This window comes from Zootoca vivipara, chromosome 3 (genome assembly GCF_965207765.1).
Source record: "Zootoca vivipara chromosome 3, rZooViv2.hap1.1, whole genome shotgun sequence".
NCBI lineage: Eukaryota > Metazoa > Chordata > Lepidosauria > Squamata > Lacertidae > Zootoca > Zootoca vivipara.
In genome coordinates this window covers 7,788,047-7,806,720 of record NC_142586.1, presented here as the reverse complement: position 1 = coordinate 7,806,720, position 18,674 = coordinate 7,788,047, and the positions used below count along the sequence as shown (strand labels likewise).

The following is an 18,674-nucleotide window of genomic DNA, read 5'->3' as shown; positions in this document are numbered from 1 at the left end:
CCATGGCTGGCCAAAACTAAGAACAAGGGCACACCGTATACTGCAACATTTTGATGCAGATCCAACTTTTATCATATAAAGCCCAAATGTGCTTAATTGATGTTGGGCTAACAACTTCCGAAAACAAGAATCTCTCCCCTCCCCCACATTGCAATTTAAATTTGGTAAGGACCGTGTTTCTCCGAAAATAAGACACCGTCTTATATTTATTTTTCCTCAAAAAAACCACAATGGCTTATTTTCAGGGGATGTCTTATTTTTTCCTCCTCCTCCTGCCATGGCTGCTGTGCCTATCAGTATGTCTTATTTTCGGGGTATGGCTTAAATTCCTTCAATGCTTTAAAATCCTGCTATGGCTTATTTTATGACTACGTCTTAAAATAGGAGAAACAGGGGATCTATTTCACAGGCCATTCGCTGGCCATCCCTGGTCTGGTAGCTAGCTGATTAGTTCTTGCAGCTTCATGATTTAAATGTGAATCCCCCCCCCTTTCCCGTTTTATTTTGTGCAAAAAAGCAGGAACTCTTGGTTCTATAAACAGCTATGGTAAGGAGCAAAGTGTCAATCCACAAGATAAATTACCCTTGCATTTTTGCTCTACCAGCCTATACCTCAAGCAGAAGGTGGCATAAATAATTCATTGCCATTTTAAAAGCTTGAATTACTCAGTACAACGTGACTGGCTTTTTCTATTCTTTATACTACAATCTGCGATGCTACAGGATTTTGGCAGGGTGGAGGAAAGTGTCAGTTTCACTTCTTTGAATAAGAAGGTGTTAACTGCATAAAAAATGGAGGTTTTAAAACATTAATGCGCAGCTGCTATTTTGGGGGAGAAAACAGATTGTGTTCCTTTGAAGCAGAAGGAGGGGTTTTTGCCTGATGGGTCATGTATGGTCTTGTGAAATGCTAAGAAAGCTGTGGAGGCGGGGGGGGGGATGAACCAGAAGCAAATACTGAATTAGATTAAATTACCAGTTTGTCTTTTTGCCTTTCTCCGTGGATCAGAAATCCACTTCTTCCATTGCCCTCTGGGCACATGACCTTGCAGACACCAACTCTACTGAGACCGCCTCCTTCTTGCGGCAACCATCCTCCACTGGAGTCATCTCGGGTCATAACCACAGCTTTGACTCTCACAATATAGCTGTCACTGAAACAGACAACAAGAAGAAGAGACCGTTAGATCAGGCAGCGCAGTTCACAAATGTTAGCATCTACTTATCAGAATCCATGGGGGGAAACATCAGCCAGCTTCTGCAGATGAAGCCACTAAGAGTGCTCTCTGATATAATAGAGAGATACCAGGACCCTCCCATACTCCAGTAAGTCAAAGTGGTTGATTCATACACATGAAGGGAAGCTCTTACTCTGTGAAGGAGAAAGGAAACTCAGCATCCTCAAATCTCAAATATTTTGGTTTTGAATAATCAAGAGTTTGTTTTCAGAAATTGGGTGTGTGCAATGAAAGTGTTCCATTTTCATGTTTCATTCTGAAACATTTTTTTTTAAATCTTACACAGGCATTTTGGAGGTAATAATGCAATGCCCAAAAAAGCTCATGCCACAAAAATAAGCCTGTGTTTCAACAGTCTTGTGGCAGCTTAGACAGATGTGAACTTTTTGGGCTAAGAATCAACTGGTGGCAATGGGAAATATGTAGTTAATTTGAGGGGATTATGAAGGAACAATTTGACTAGAGGCTGAGCTGGAGCCACAAGTACCCCGGCAGAGCAAAGAAGCCTTGTGCCGTAAGTTCTAGGCTTACCATAGGCTCTAACCCTGCATCCATTCTCTAGTCTGCCTCCCTTTTCTCCCTGATTGGATTACTGCGCCCATTGGGTTCACCACTCAGCGGTCGTAAAAGACAACTGAACTTTGGAACATGGAATATATGGACTTTGTTGGATAACACAGATACTGAGCACCCTGAATGCAGAACCGCCATAATTGCAAGAGAGTTGCAACACATTAACATTGATATTGCAGCACTTCAAGAAACTCGAAGAGCAGGAGAGGGACAACTGAAGGAAGAAAAAGGAGGCTACACATTCTTCTGGAAAGATCTACCTGAACAAGAACGTTAAATACATGGAGTGGGCTTTGCTATCAAAAACAATTGTGTGAAGCTCTTGTCAGCAGTCCCTACAGGCATTAATGAGCGATTTTCAACCCTTCAAATAAAACTTGCCCCAAACCAGCCTATGCACTAACACTGGATGCCAATGAAGACATGATTTGTTTTACTCTCAGCTGGATACCACCCTATCAGAGATTCCGAAGGAGGATAAAATTTTAATGCAAGAATTGGGAAAGATTTCGAAAAGAAGGAAAGAAGGAATTGGCAACAGCAAGCAGAACGAAATCTTACTTTTGACTATATGCGCAGCGAACAACCTTGTTATTGCCAAACACTCTTTCAACAAAACAATAAATTTAGAACATCATGGAGGCACCCTAGGTTGAACCACTGGCATCTCTTAGACTTTGTAATTGTCACCGTGATGTGCTCCCTACCAGAGCTATGGCAAGAAAAAGAAGCTATTGCACTGCGCTTGAAAGAACATTACCAACATCTCCTTAACTGCAACTCCCATGAAGCTGCTGAGGTCCTCTCACAAATTCCGCAAAAACAAATTAGAGATAAGCTTGCAGTACCTCCAAATCTGGGAGAGTTGTGTACATCTATCAACCAAATGAAAAACTACAAAGGCAGCGGACCTGTTGGGATACCTGCCGAAGTCTTCAAAGTGGACGGAACTGAACTTACCGTACACAACAAATTCACAAGCTCACTGAAAAAATCTGGGGGAGAGAGGAGAGCACATATAAGCTCCACCCACACCATTATGCCCCACCCCTTCCCTGCCGCTTATGGCATGTGCACAGTGGTGTAAACCACTAAGCCTTGGGCTTGCCCATCAGAAGGTCGGCGGTTCGAATCCCGTTGCTCGGTCCCAGCTCCTGCCAACCTAGCAGTTTGAAAGCGTGTCAAAGTGCAAGTAGATAAATAGGTAGGCACCGCTCTGGCAGGAAGGTAAACAGCATTTCCTTTACCTTTTTATATTTCATTTGCTATTCACTGAAACAGATTCAATGTAACAACAGTACCCTTCCGATTTATTTATTTTTAAGTCTGCACTGCAGAATCATCTTGCTTTGACTTAAAATACAACTACAGTACTTGCAGTTTATCTCCAGGGGTGCTTAAAATCTAAAAATACTTTCTGGACTATATTCTTTAAGTGTTCCTTGGCAAACATAGGACTTGGGTCAAGAAGGAGGACATACACATTTAATTATCTGCTGTCTCTAAATGTGTGGGGCTAACAGCACTCCAACACACCTCCCCCCCCCATTTTCTTTCTATTTCATTTAGAAAGAAGCAAGGACAAGAGACACAAATTTGGTTACTCAAAAAACAATAAGTGTCAGCTTTCTTGCTTTAACATAAACAACTAATTTCCTTCCAAAATGCATTTTGTATAATAATTATACCTCGGGTTACAGACGCTTCAGGTTACAGACTCCACTAACCCAGCAATAGTACCTCGGGTTAAGAACTTTGCTTCAGGATGAGACCAGAAATCGCATGACGGCAGCACGGCAGCAGTAGCAGGAGCAGGCCCCATTATCTAAAGTGGTACCTCAGGTTAAGAACAGTTTCAGGTTAAGAACGGACCTCCAGAACGAATTAAGTTCTTAACCCAAGGTACCACTGCGCTTATTAATATTTACTATCTATGTAGTGCTTTTAAGTAGTTCAAAATACTTATGCAATAATCCTTACAACAGGGGTCGGCAAGGTTTACCTCGCCTGGGCCGGTTCACTCCAGTGGAGATCCCTCCATTGGCAAGATCACGCGGGCATGTAAGCGCATGCCCAGGATTTCCAGGGCTGCGGATGCGAGTCCCTGCACCGCGCCAGTTTAGCGCAGCACACAGGGACTCGCTGAGCGGGTGGCTCGGTTTGGGGGCGGCTTGTGGCCCATGGGCCTTAGGTTGCCTACCCTTGCATTACAACAATATTTTAGGTAGGTTGGAATTGTTATCCCCATGCCAGGCTGAGAGTGTGTGCATGTTTGCGCAATCAATGCACCAAGATACACAAGAACTTTAATTTGATTTGCTCCCAAGCTGCAGCCATCATCACATGCTCCAACAATTCATCAATGGGCTTTGTTTAAAGTAATCAATGTGAACTTTTTCATTCTTAGTGTGATTAAAATTATGGTAAAAGAGGAGAGGGAAGTCCCAACTTGTTAAATCATCTGCTCCCTGCCTAAAGTTTAAAGGAGCAGCTAAAAAAAGGACATGGAAAAAGGGAAGGTATCAGCAATATACAAAATCTTACTCCAAAATCCCACAGATCCCCTAGACAGGATAAAACGACAATGGGAGGATGACATAGGATATGAAATCAACCCTACCCAATGGACTAGAATGTGGTCGAAACCCCCCTTCAAATACATATCAATGAAAAGAAAAGAACTCTCGTTGAAACTAACTCACAGATGGTACCTAACTCCAAGGAAACTAGCACTAATACGTTCAGGAATCTCATCGAAATGTTGGAGAGGATGCACCTCCATAGGCACATATCTCCACATGTGGTGGGAGTGCCCTAAAATTCAATCATTCTGGAAGACATCCATGCAAGAAATTTGTAACATAACTAAGCAAGTGCTAGAAATTACCCCAGAATTTGTTTTACTAAATATCTTTCAAGATAACAACGCTCACGCAACTCATAAAGAACTTATAATCCATCTGTTGTCAGCAACCAGAAACATCATAGCCAGGCACTGGAGGGACCTATCGGGAGTGGGCTTGGACCAATGGTACCATGTTGTATGGGAAACAGCCCTACTAGAAAAACTAACCAGTAGGAACTTCCGGCGAGGCACTCTCACGAGGCAGATCAGGGAAACTTTCTCCGCTCCTGGCTGGGGACTGGGGGGGCAGTTTCGGCGAATTTCTGCCCCCCAAAAAAGGTCTGAGAGGATAGTTCAGACCAGTGGTGACCAGAGCAGCGCAAAACGAGGGGTTCTTGAATTCCCGGCACTGAAAAGTGGAAGGGAGAAGAAGACCCCCCCAGCGCATGTAAGAAGGGCCGCCTCAGCCAAGTGACGCCGCGACGATCTGGTGAGTGGTGCCGAACTCTCCGTTTCTAAAGCCGCGCTTAGCTGGCCCCCAAATAAGGCTACAACTACCAATAAACACGAACAAGGGACTCATTTAAGAAGCGGAAATACATTATAAGAGAACAAACGGGGCCAGAGATAAGTTTGAAGTAAGAGAAGTAAGAGAAAACGGCGGCTGAAAAAAGATTTAAAACATACCGGAGCTCCGTGTTTACTCGATGGGCTGGAATGCAGGAAAGATCTTCATATCGGTAAATACACACTCTTTATAACGCTGTGAGCAGAAGTCCAAAACCGGGAGGATAAAGTAAGCGACTGCCTGGGGAGAGTATTAAGCGAAGGAGGGGATTTAAACCCCCAGCGCTTAAAGAGAACTGTGTTGTAAGAACTGCTTTTTAAAACCCAGGCAGAGAAACTAATAGTTAAATATATACAAAGCAAAGGAACTGTGAGATCGCAAGGGAGGCTGAAATATATGTTGAAATACACGCGCACCATAGCAAAAAGCAGTAAACAAGAGCGGGGAAGGCGGGGGGAGAGAGAAAGAGAGAGGAGGCTCTCGAAATAAAATCAAAACAAGAGCTAAATAGAAAAGCGAGAGGAGGAGAAAGAGGACGGGATCGATGAGGGGAGAAATCAGGAATACGAGGGAGAGCGCAGGAGATCGCCGAGAAAATAAATAAATAAAGGATTAATGGCGACGAAAGAGAGTTAAAAAACGCTGAGTTCACTTCCGCCTTCTTCTTGCACAGAGGAACGATAGAGTCTATACATATTGCAGACCTGGAAAGAAACCATAGGAATCTCACAGAAACTTGGAGAAACGCTCTCATAGCGACACCCAGTGGAGGGACAAGGGAATTGAATGAGTTATTAAATGAACTGAAAGTAGTGAATCTAATGTATTGAATGTATCTCTCTTTTTTCTTTTACATATAGTGGAATGGAAAGGATGAACTAAGAGTGTAATTACCCCTAAACTCCCAGGAATCAAGGTGTATAAGTAAAGGTGTATAATTAATTTTAATTCGATAAAAGGGAAAATTATTATATATTTTTTTAGAAACTAAAAGTTTGGAAGGTTAAATTGAATTGATTGGATCAATTGGATTGGATCAATTAGATTAATCAGATTGGATCATTTAGATTAATTAGCTTGGATCAATTATGAAATTTGTGGTTTGATTTAAGGGGGATATTGTTGGTTTGAGCGGTGGGGGGGATTTTGATACTTTCAAAAAGGGGGGAAGGATAAGGTGCATTTAATTGATCAATATAGGGTGGGGACTGCAATTGATTAACTTTGTACATTGTGTATATAGAGGAAGAACCATGACATCAACTAAAAAAGGACAATCTCAAATGACGATCCCAGCGGCTCTGCCGAGAAGACAATCTGCTCCGGAAATGGACCATAATGCAGATATTAGAGAATTGATAATAAATATGAACAAAACATTGAATGATAAGCTGGACAATATGGGACTCAAAATAGAACAGAATTCCAAATTGATAGAACAAAATTCGAAAATAATTACGGACTTATCAGGACAGATAAAGGATTTAACAATCAAAAACATGGAGACTGAAAAATCAGTGGCGGAAGTAAATACAAAAGTGATGAAACAAGAGGAGATGATGAAAGATATTACAAAGAAAATCCAGCAAGAGAACAGAGATTTAAAGAAATACCAAGATACCACTAATGTGGGAATGAGTCAACTGAAGCAGGCCCAGGAAGATATCCTGGACCAAATTGCGATTTTGGAAATGTATCAGAGGGAGTTAATTTTGAGATTTAGGGGCGTTCCGGAGGTGCAGGGAGAGGATATTATGAGTAAATTGATAAAAGAATTAGCGGAATGGCTGGGAGTAAGAGAAGAAGAGTTGATAATGGATGTGGATAAAATATTTAGAGTGAGACCGGAGGGGAAAAAACAATACAGAGGTCCAGGAGATTGTCTGGTGTATCTGAATTCCAGATTGTTAAAGGATAAGATATTGCAAAAACGGAGATTGAGAATAGATGGCAATAATGTAATCATATATAAAGAAATTCCAAAGCGCATTTTGAAAAAGAGGGAAAAATATAAGGTTCTAACAGACGCGCTGAAACTGAAAGGGATTAGATTCAAATGGCTAGTCCCGGAAGGTCTGTCCTTCACCATTAAAGACACAAGGAAGGTTATCAGATCAGTAGATGTGATGGAGAAGGTTAGAAGAACATATAGAAAGGAACTGGGGGAAGAGGGGGATTCGGAAAGAGAGGAAGAGGAAGGAGTAGGAGAGGAGGAGGCAGAGAGATTGGGGGTGACAACGTAAAACGAACACAATAACGAAGAACCATTTTATAAGTGACTTTGCTTTCTTTTGGTTTAGAATTTCTGTTGGTGATTCTGTAAGGTATTCAAATAAAGTGATTAAATTTCTTCGACTGTAGTGAATATAACAAATGGAGCTTAGGATAACATCCTGGAACGTAAATGGCCTAAATGATAAGAAAAAGAGAAACAAAATAGAACATATATTAAAAAAGGGGAAATGGGACGTGATCTGTCTGCAAGAGACACATATCGCACAAAAACATAAAAGGATCTTGATTAACAAAAGATTGGGAGAAGAATATATAAATTCAGATAAGGTAAAAAAAAGGGGAGTTGTCATGTATATAAATCCCAAATTAAAAGCTGAATATAAATTTAAAGATCAAGAGGGAAGGATACTGGGGGTACAAGTAATTAAAGAAAATAAGAAATTACTTTTAGTAGGAATATATGCCCCAAATGGGAATCAAGGACCCTTCTTTGAGAAATTGCATAAGATGTTAAATGATTATAATGATGATGATATGATATTAATGGGGGATTGGAATGGGGTGACATCAGTAGAATGGGATAGATCCCAAAACAATGCTAAATCAAGATTAAAATCAGGAAGATTACCAGGGACCTTCTTCCAACTGGTGGACGACCACGGTTTGGAGGATGCATGGAGGGCGAAAAATGATAAAGTGCGACAGTATACATTTTATTCGGAGGCTAACAAATCTTGCAGCAGAATTGATGCCATATGGGCTTCAAAAGTTTTAATGACAAAAATTTCTAAAGTTGAAATAATGCCAAAATCCATCACAGACCATAATCCGATGAAGCTGGAGTTAAAAGGGAGTAGTAGAAGGAATAAAAGTTGGAGGATGAATGAGTGGTTATTAAATGATGAAAAAATAGTAAAAGAGGCACAAAAAAGAATGAAGGAATATTTTGATATAAATATGACACAAGATATAGATATAAGAACGGTCTGGGATGCGGGGAAAGCATACATAAGGGGCTTCTATATTCAACAGAGTATAATACAAAAAAGAACGAAGGAGCTTAAGTTAAAACAGATACAGAAAGAGATAGAATTGAATGAGGGGCTATTAAATAAGAACCCAAGAGATAAGGAATTAAAAAACAAAGCCAAATTATTGCAGTCTCAATTATCCACACTTTTGTCGGAGGAGCTGGAGAATAAATTAAAGTGGATGAAGCAAAAAACATTTGAAAGCGGGAACAGGCCTGGAAAATTGCTCGCCTGGCAAATAAAGAAAAAACAGAAAGAAAGATATGTGAATAAAATCGTATATGGAGGGCAGGTACTAGATACAGAGGAGAAAATTAAAGAGGGTTTTTTAAAATTCTTTAAAGGATTATATAGCAAAGGCCAAGAGACAGAACAAGAGGTAACGAAATATTTACAAGGGAAGGAAATCCCCATGGTTAATCAGGAAAATATGAAGTATTTAAATGAACCAATATCGCTGATGGAGGTACACCAGGCAATTGCAAAGATGAAAATAGGAAAGGCACCTGGCCCAGATGGGCTAGCTGCGATACATTATAAAAAAGTTGAGGATTCGCTAGTATTGCCATTGAAAATCCTGCTGAATAAAATCATGAAAGAAGGCTCAATTCCAGAATCCTGGCAAGAAGCTACTATTACACTAATACACAAACCAGGAACGGATGGAGAATTGGTAAATAACTACAGACCGATCTCTCTGTTAAACAATGACTACAAGATCTTTGCGGGAATCCTGGCTGATAGATTAAAAAGGGTTATGAAAGATGTAATAAATACAGATCAGTCAGGGTTCCTACCGGGAAGATATATAAAAACTAACATGAGAGTAGTTATTGATTTAATAGAATATTTGGAACTTAGACCCAGTAAAAGAGCCGGCTTTGTACTAGTGGACGCGGAAAAAGCGTTTGACAGCCTATCAAGATCCTTTCTCTATAAGGTTTTGGAAATGGCAAGGCTAGGCGAAGATTATTGTAGGGGAGTTAAAGCAATATATCAAAAGCAAATTGCAAATATAATTATAAATGGAGATAAAACAGATTGGTTTGTAGTGGAAAAAGGAACTAGACAGGGGTGTCCCCTTTCACCGATATTGTTTATTTTATCACTGGAAGTACTGCTGAATCAGATAAGGGCTGAGGAGGAAATTACTGGAATCACACTAGGAAAGGAAATTTTCAAGGTGAGAGCCTTCGCGGATGATATCCTAATAACAACAGAGGATCCAGAGAAGAGCATTAGCAAAGCATTGGAAATAATTAGAAAGTTTGGGGAAGTATCCGGATTCAAATTAAATAAAGAAAAAACCAAATTATTAACAAAAAATGTACAGGAAAAAGACCAAAAGAAATTAGAAGAGGAGGTGGGGTTAAAAGTTGTGAATAAAGCCAAATATTTGGGAATAGATATCACTATGAAGAACATAAATTTATTCAAAAATAATTATGAGAGAGTTTGGAAAGAAGTTAAAAGAGATTTGGATAGGTGGAACAAATTGCATTTATCATTGTGGGGAAGGGTCTCAGTTATCAAAATGAATATATTACCAAAAATGCTTTATCTATTCCAAACTATACCGGTGATAATAAAAGAGGATGGCTTCGATACCTGGAGGAAAGACATAACTAAATTTATATGGCAGGGCAAAAAACCTCGTATAAAATTTGGATTATTGACACAAAAGAAGGAAAAGGGGGGGCTCTCACTACCAAATTTACGATTATATTATGAGGCAGAATGCTTAATATGGATGCGGGATTGGATGAAATTAGAAAATACAAAAATTTTGGATCTTGAGAGCTTTAACTCTAGCTATGGTTGGCATGCATACCTGAATTACGGAAAAGCTAAAATAAATAAAGAATTTACCAACCATATATTAAGAGGGGCATTATATAAGGTTTGGGTCAAATATAAGAGGTATATTGATTTGAAAACGCCGCTATGGATTTCTCCCATAGAGGCTTATGCACGCAAAAAATTAACCACTGATACAAAATGGCCTATATACAAACAATTAATAGAAGAGCACCATGAGGGGTATAAATTAAAGTCATATGAAGAATTAAAATGTTATGGTATCAGTAATTGGCAATATATACAGTTGGTCAATATATTTAGAGCAGACAAAAAGATAGGTTTTGCAAAAGAAGATTCATTATTTGAAAGAGAATTCATTGAAAATAAAAGCAATTTGCTATCCAGAACATATAATCTATTACTGGGGTGGGACTTATTTCAAGAAGAGACGACAGAATCTATGATCAAATGGTCCCAGGATCTCGGTCGGACAATACAAATCGATCAATGGGAGAAATTATGGAAGCAGGACATAAGGTTTACGGCTTCTTATAATATAAAAGAAAATTTTATCAAAATGTATTTTAGGTGGTACTTAACACCTGTAAAGATGGCCAAAATATATAAATTGAAAAATAATTTATGTTGGAGATGTAATCAGGAACCTGGCACATTTATACATATGTGGTGGACGTGTCAAGTAATAAAAAAGTTTTGGTTAATGATTCATGAAGAATTAAAGAAAATGATGAAAAAATCGATAAAGAAAAAACCAGAGATTTACCTATTAGGTTTATTAAGCGAAGAGATCCCCCCAAAGAATAAGACAGTGTTCTTGTATGCGTGCACAGCAGCCAGGGTTCTAATAGCTACATATTGGAAGACATCCAAAATACCAACGAAAGAAGAGTGGATAAACAAGCTTAGTGAGTACTTATTAATGGCCAAGCTAACAGTAGCCTTGAGAAATCAACCGAAACAAAAGTTAAGAAGCGAATGGGAAAGTTATGATGAATATATAAAAAAATATTTTTTAAAAGAGGGTATGTTCACATGTTTAGAATAAAAAGATATGAAGGGTTATAAAAATAAAGAGTGGAGATATAAGATAAGAGTGATAGAGGAATACAGGAAAGGAAGAATGCATGCAGAGAAAATATATAAGTGATGGACTATAATTAGAAATTGAAACCAAAGTGAAAAAAGAAGTCGGGTAAATAAAGGAGGGAAGCTTATGGGGGTGGGTAGGAGCTGGGGGGTGATTGGTAACTGGTGATTGGTAAATGGTGAAACTCTGTATATTTTGTTTTTTTTTGTTTTTGTTTGTATGTTTGTTTTTTTTTTGTTTTTTTTATTGTTATGATTATTATTTGTGGATATTACGGATTATTTTTTATGTTCATTGATTTACAGAATATTTGTTTATTGTTTATGTTGAGTTGTACAAAGATTGATGCTTAATAAATAAATGAAATTCAAAAAAAAAAAAAAAAAAAAAAAAAGAAAAACTAACCAGTAAGCTGAAACTGACACGGGGACAAACAGAAGAAGACACCTTCACCCCAGTATGGTTCCCCTTCATCACTTATACAGCCCAACAGGACAATGACAAAAACTTACCGTCAGCATACAAATCAATATGGCTAACCTAATCAAAACGTCCTCCCTCCCCACTCACACAAGAAACTAAAGATCCTCACAGCCAACCACAAATGAACAATCACATCCTAAGACAAATCCTGACCTCTCTCACCAACAAAGAAACACGAACAAACAACAGAGAACCTGCACAAACGACGCTGACGCCGAGCCCCTACACATATCAAGAAGAACAGAAACATCGGCAATCCACCATACCTAACTCCCCATCCCACCTACCTCTTCCCCCCCTTCCTCATAATGTCTCAACAAGTAAAATTGATGTGTAAACATGATGCATGAAAAAAAATGAGACATTGCACTACCTTTGTAACCTAAGAAAATCTTTAATAAAAATAATTATAAAAAAATAAAATAAAGGAGCGGCTAAACTGATACAGGAAACGCATTAGCTGTGCTAAGTTGCATTAGGCACAATGTGAAAACATTTTGAGTGTGTACCTTTGCCCATTAGCCTTAACGCTTTAAAACAGAATAATTGTAGCACCATAACAGATGTAACACTTGAAACAGACATACTGTGGCATAAACCTCCAAGGAGGAGAGAGCCCACTTCTTCATATGCATGGAAGTAATAGGCAGGTAAACAACCACTCGTACCCAGGCGTAGAGAAAACAAATGAAAATGAACCCTCCATCTCATGCCAAAGAACCTTAATATGGCTGAAAGAGTATTTAAGAAGGAAAAGGAAATCAAAGTAAACAAGAGCAGTGTGTGTGTGTGTGTGTGTGTGTACGTACAACCCTTGCCTTGAAAGCAGCAGCTCGGTCAGCCTCAAATAAAGCTGTCTTTACTTTTTACTAGAAAGCTGAGAAAGAGGAGGTCATACTTCCCACCAATTATAAACAGTTGAGCCAAAAGATAATAAAATCCAAGAATATTATGACAATTCTAGGCAAAGCTCAGTTGTATACAGAATGACCACAGTCACTTTTTGCAACAGCAGTAAATATTTGAATTTTGTAGTGGGAGCGAACCCTTTTGATTTCACTTGAGTTCTGAATGGGGATGGGCGTGTTAGAAACCAAGCATCATATAGGGAGGCTGGGGAACAGCCCTTCTCTCAGATCCTTTGATGGTGGCATCAGTGGACGGCATTCTGCTCTGTTTAGCTAAGATTATGTGGTAGGCTGATCTGCTTGCAGATTTCTTTCATATTGGGAACAGCAAGAAATCACTATATTTGAAAGCATAATCCCATACTGAAAGCATAATCCCATACACACCAGAAGGTGGCCATGGATCCCCCAAACTGTAAATTATTAAAGTGTTTGGGTGTGATGGAAAGGGGATTTTTGCTATTAAGTCAGAAGCAAGTCTCCCCAGACCAGGCTGGGGAGCTGAAACTCTTCCAAACTTCAAGAATTCTTCTTGACACTTTTAATTTAAAGTGTTGGCCAATACAAGAAATAACTTGGGACAACCTAAATTGGTTTTCTCTCAGATGGGTTTCATTTCATCGTTAACACCTTCCATCCCCCTCACCACTCAAAAGAGACAAAAACAGTAAAGAAATGAGCAAAGCAACTTTGAATTCACTGGCAAAACAGAGACAAACCGCATAAAAATGAACAATTACCCCTCTCACCATAAACAAGTTGTAATTTGAAATGATTTCAGAACCTGTTTATTTTTACAAGCCAGGGGGAAATTAAAATGAGCAAACTTTTCTATGGCCAAGCATTTGACTTATAATTCTTCAATAATTCTATAATTAGACATGCATTAAATTACTTTGTACTGATGTGGCTGCATACAGAACCAAGGATGCATGTAACCCACATATTCTTACATTGTGTGTTATGACCAAACTGAGTTCTGTGGAGCACAAAAACCCTTATTTCTCTCCAGAAACTTCAAGCATAGAACAAACCATTTGGCACAGCAAAAAGCTGTAAGAATAGAGTGCTCCTAATGACTCCACAATTTACAATGGAATAATCATCTGGCTCTAAAGCATCCATTCAGCAAAAGAACATTATAGTGTCAGAGGTCAAAGGTGGAGGTTGTTAAATGGGAACAGACAAAAGGAAAGGGTGGAATCCAATAAAGAGGCAAATTAATGGCTGAAACACCATTCAGAATCTGCACTAACTCCATTCAGCTTCACATTCTGCATTCGCATTCACATGAGGTAATGGTAAACAGGAATAAACCAGATTGATCCAATTACTTGGAAAGAGCAAATTTTATTGGCTGCCTGGTAGGTGTTTTTTGTTTTTGGGAAAAAAACCAGGGCATTATTTGAAGGCTAGCATTCTCTAAAAACAGAGTTGAACTCCAATCTCAAATCTACCGGAGGAATCAGCAATTCTACTACAGCAATTCCTCATATCTTTTACCTAGGGCTGCCATATTTTGAAGAGCAAAAAAGAGGGGACACATTTGCCAAATCCTACATTTAACTATGGGTCACTATGGCGACTCTCATTTTCAATACCGCTACTATATGTAGGCTATAGAAGCTGTGATATATATTGTTAATAGCAATGTTCTTAACTTTCAACAAACGCCCTTCAGATGACAATGCGTGTCACCACAGTTTGAAGTAAGCTGGCCCTGCTTTCTCTGGGAGTCCTATGGATCTTTTTGCCGAGTCTCTCTCTGCCTGAAAGGTCTCTACTCTGATGGGACCACATCAATAGCAGCTCCACACATTAGGCAGTAAACAGCCTGAATAAATGTGGACTGTACTATACAGGCTCCACCCAGGGGACACCTGGACAGAAATGTTAACACTGAAAAAGAGGTATGTCCGGGGGGTGGGGGTGGGAGAGGATGTATGGCAAACTTATTTTACCCACTGTTACCAAATTGTGTCATAAAAACTATTTTCTGTTTGAAGCAATGTATCATCTTTTATATGACAATCTAAGGATTGATGGGGAAAACCTACGGAAGTCACACTATCCTCCACCAGGGCCAGGGCCTTTTCGGTGATGGCACCGACCTGGTGGAATGCTCTGTCCTACAAGACTAGGGCCCTGCAGGACTTGATCTCCTTCCACAGGGCCTGTAAGACAGAGCTGTTCTGCCTGGCCTTTAATTTGAATTCCCTTTCCCCTTTCCTCTTCTATGAAGAAACCCTTCTGGGACCCCCACATTTAAACTCTTCCCTGGTCTCCTTGCTGGCCCTAGCAGGACCAACTTGGCCAGTTAGCCCTGGTGATCATTTGATGTCTACTGACTGGGGTCCCCCCGAAAAAAATGACCCCTGAATTTTTGAATTTTATTGACATTGATACTGCATTTATGTTGCATTTTATGCTGTTTTTAAGTCACATTTTAATCAATGTTTTATATTTGCTGTTAGCTGCCCTGGGCCCGGTTTTTAAACTGTGAAGGGTGGGGTATAAATAATAATAATAATAATAATAATAATAATAATAATAATAACAACCCGCATGCACTGAGGATCAGTTTTAAAAAAGCATATGAAAAACTCTTCTTCAAAACACTCACAGGAATCACAGCTTTTCTAATGCAGTTAGAATGCAAAGTTCTTTTCTTTGCAGATCAAGAACCTATCAATACATTATGCAGATTAAAGCAGCAAATTTCTGAATCGTGCTACTTCTGGTGGCAGGTATGAGATGCATGTCAGATCTGAGTGTCCTCCTGCACATACAGAATTCCCTGCATAATTAGGAAACCAGAGGGGGGGAAAGGTTTAGTGCAGCTTTCTTTCTGGCAAGGTAATGCATATGCAATTCTAGGCAATCGTCACATTTTGTGTGCTGCATAGAATGGCTGCAAGTTTAGCATATTACAAGTTTTAGTGGTGACCAGTAAATTTTAATACCCACTTAAATTGCATGGAAACTGAATGACTAGCAGCAACCTTCCCCCCCCTTCCAAAGAAACCCCAAAACTCAAACACCCAACTATTCTGGTGGCTGCCAAGAAGCTACCTGCTCAGCTGCCATCCAATTGGTCTATTCCTGGTGATGAATACAGCCTACATTTGAGACTCTGTAAACACAAGCCAACATTGGGAAATTGAAATGGTTTACTTTTAAACACTTGTGGGTAAAGCCTCCTAACACCATAAAAGAATATCTGCTCCTACTTACAGCAGGCTATATACACAGGGCAGCAGGTCCCGGTATGATAAATACCAATAAATCCTTTTGGAAAGTATACATTAGTCTGCATTGCTTGCAGAGAGAGAAAAAGCAATGCATCACTTTTACCAGAATCACATAAGCAGAATTCCTAGGCTAAAGCATTTTGTTACAATATCAACAAAGGACAAGAACACTGGCTCAAAAGACAAGTATCAAAAGATCACATTCCTAGCTTTTTTTAAATAAAAAAATGCTTTTTGTTCAAAGAACAGATTTACCTCTTCTAGAATATATAAAGCTTAGATGCCTGGAGAAAGACGGGTCCTCTAATAGACACACCTCTTGTATTGCCTTGGTCATGTTTCTGGAAGTGGAAGGGGAAGATGTGGACCAGCAAAAACTCTCCCCTCTATTTATTGGAGGGTTGGTCTGAGATCTGGAATCAATGACGTCATAGCTTTTGAAGTTAACCAATGAAATTTATCTTATCCCAAATGGGCCAATGGTAGGGATTTCATTTCTAGGGTACCACCCATGGGATAAAACAAACCTATTAATAGAAGCATGAGATTGTGGACATGTAGACGAGTGAAGTGGGAGGGGCTCCCCTGTTGTTAGGATGAGGCAGTTCTCCTCCCAGAAAAAAGTATTGTGCAATCTGCTGTGCTTTTCCTTGAAAATGGGATGCCAAATACCCTGTTTCTCATATTTTAAGACATACCCATAAAATAAGCCATAGCAGGATTTTTAAGCATTCAAGGAATATAAGCCATACCCCGAAAATAAGACATAGTGATAGGCGCAGCAGCAATGCCGGCCGCAGCAGGAGGAGGAGGAAAAAAATAAGACATCCCTTGAAAATAAGCCATAGTGTGTGTTTTTTTGAGGAAAAAATAAATATAAGACATGTCTTATAATATGAGAAACACGGTAGCTTTTTTTTGCTTGGGATATTCAAAAGGATTTCTATCCCAGGAGACAGCATATATCCAGGAATCATTGGGAGATGTTATCACTTTGATTGCATTCTGCTGCCCTATCGGCTCATCTTGGGCAAGAGTTATCAGGGGACATGGTGTCCTGTTCCTTTTAGATGTGGAGCTACTGGAGTGCTTCTATGCATTCCTGGCAGAAAAGACACAAAAGGTAATTGCTGCTCAGCGCAATGAAACCTCCTTGTGATGTCCCTTTGGGTCCCATTTCACAGCTTCATTTTCAGCCATCTGAAAGTTGCAGGAGTGTCTTTACTGGGTGTGCTGTTTTCCAGACATAACTCAAGGAGATACTATCTCAACAAGCCCTTTAAAAGCCTGGACCCCCAAAGACATTTCAAGGTCATATCTTCCCTTACATCTGGTTGAAATTGCCACAGCATTCTTCTAGGATACTTTCTCTGCAAAAGTTTAGGCTGCATGTGGCCAGAAGTGCAGAATAGAGTGGGCTCAGCAAAAAGTTTATGGCCCCCCCCCTGCAGAATTGCCAAACCAGGATGCCCTTTTTGGGTGGCTTTCGTTGGTGATGGTTGATGTTTCAGCCTTATGAAGATCTGTTTTTTGATCCCAAGTTATAACCAGCTGATGAGCGAGACAACTTAGAAACAAAAAGCAAGGTTAGCAGAACACTCAAAATATGGAGCAGCCTCACACAACTGGATGGGAAAGTCCCAAGACCACTGTGTTTATGTGATGGAGATTCAGACAGACCCATCCAATACACACCACCCTGCTTGATAGCAACAAAAAAAGGCATTGTGCAACTTGTTATGCTCTCTTCACATCCTTGTCAATTTGCCTTGTTTACTATGTCCCTATTTCACATTCTCTTTGAAAGTGTGTTTCTTTGGGGTTCATTGTTTGATCAGGGGCAGACTATCGTGCTACTCTGGATAAATTCTTTGTATTAGATCTGTGCATGCTAGTCTGATCCTGTCAGCTTGAGACCGTGGGTGGGGAAAAGAGAACTTAATGATTACTGATCACAGTATTGAAAATCACAAGAGAATTGCAGGCGGAGAAGTGACGTGAATTCCTTAGGGGAAAAGGTATATCTCTGAACCAAGTTTTCAAACGAGACATCACATTATTTAACATTCCAACAAAAGGCATTTTGGAATGAGCTACATTTTCTGATTTACATCAATCATTTATTTCTCTTTGCCTCCTTTGTTCCTCCCCCCGCCCACCTTTCTGTCCTATGGGTCATAAACTCGGAAGTCGAAACCTTTGGAAGTCGAGTCATTCGGATGTCGAGGTACCACTGTACTGTAAGATGCGCAGAGAGTGGGGTACAATTGCTTTTAATAAAATAACTAGATGTCATATTGAGAGGGTGAACAAACAGAAGGTGAGAATTTTAATGAATTGATAATTCTGCTACAATTGTATCCACAGCTTTTAAAAAAAAGAAGACATACAGATGATGTATGTCATTTTTAAAAATCAAGATAACCTTGTCATTAGACAACTACTATTCTTTCTGTTTCTTCTAAACAACCAGACAAGTCTCCCTGTGGATAACATGGTCACATGTGCTATGGCTACAGTTCAATAATACTTTCTATTGGCAAGTATTGCTTGCCGAACGGTGTGTCAAAGCATTTGTCCTTCCAGGCTGTGATGCCTTATGATTAACATTTTTGATTATTGTGTTTTCTTTGC

General features: G+C 39.5%; 1 protein-coding gene across 2 annotated transcripts in view; it reads right to left on the bottom strand.

Moving 5' to 3' along the window:
* SPRED2 (sprouty related EVH1 domain containing 2) overlaps window positions 1-18,674 on the bottom strand; it is an 82,210-nt gene that overhangs the window by 15,968 nt on the left and 47,568 nt on the right. Inside the window, exons 2-3 of one of the 2 annotated variants that reach the window (XM_088667143.1) lie at window positions 17,190-17,204; window positions 977-1,154 (exon numbers count right to left, since the gene is read on the bottom strand). In XM_088667143.1, coding sequence (XP_088523269.1) covers window positions 977-1,154; window positions 17,190-17,204 — 193 coding nt within the window. The remainder of the gene's footprint in view (window positions 1-976; window positions 1,155-17,189; window positions 17,205-18,674) is intronic. The other variant, XM_035110274.3, reaches the window with a different exon arrangement.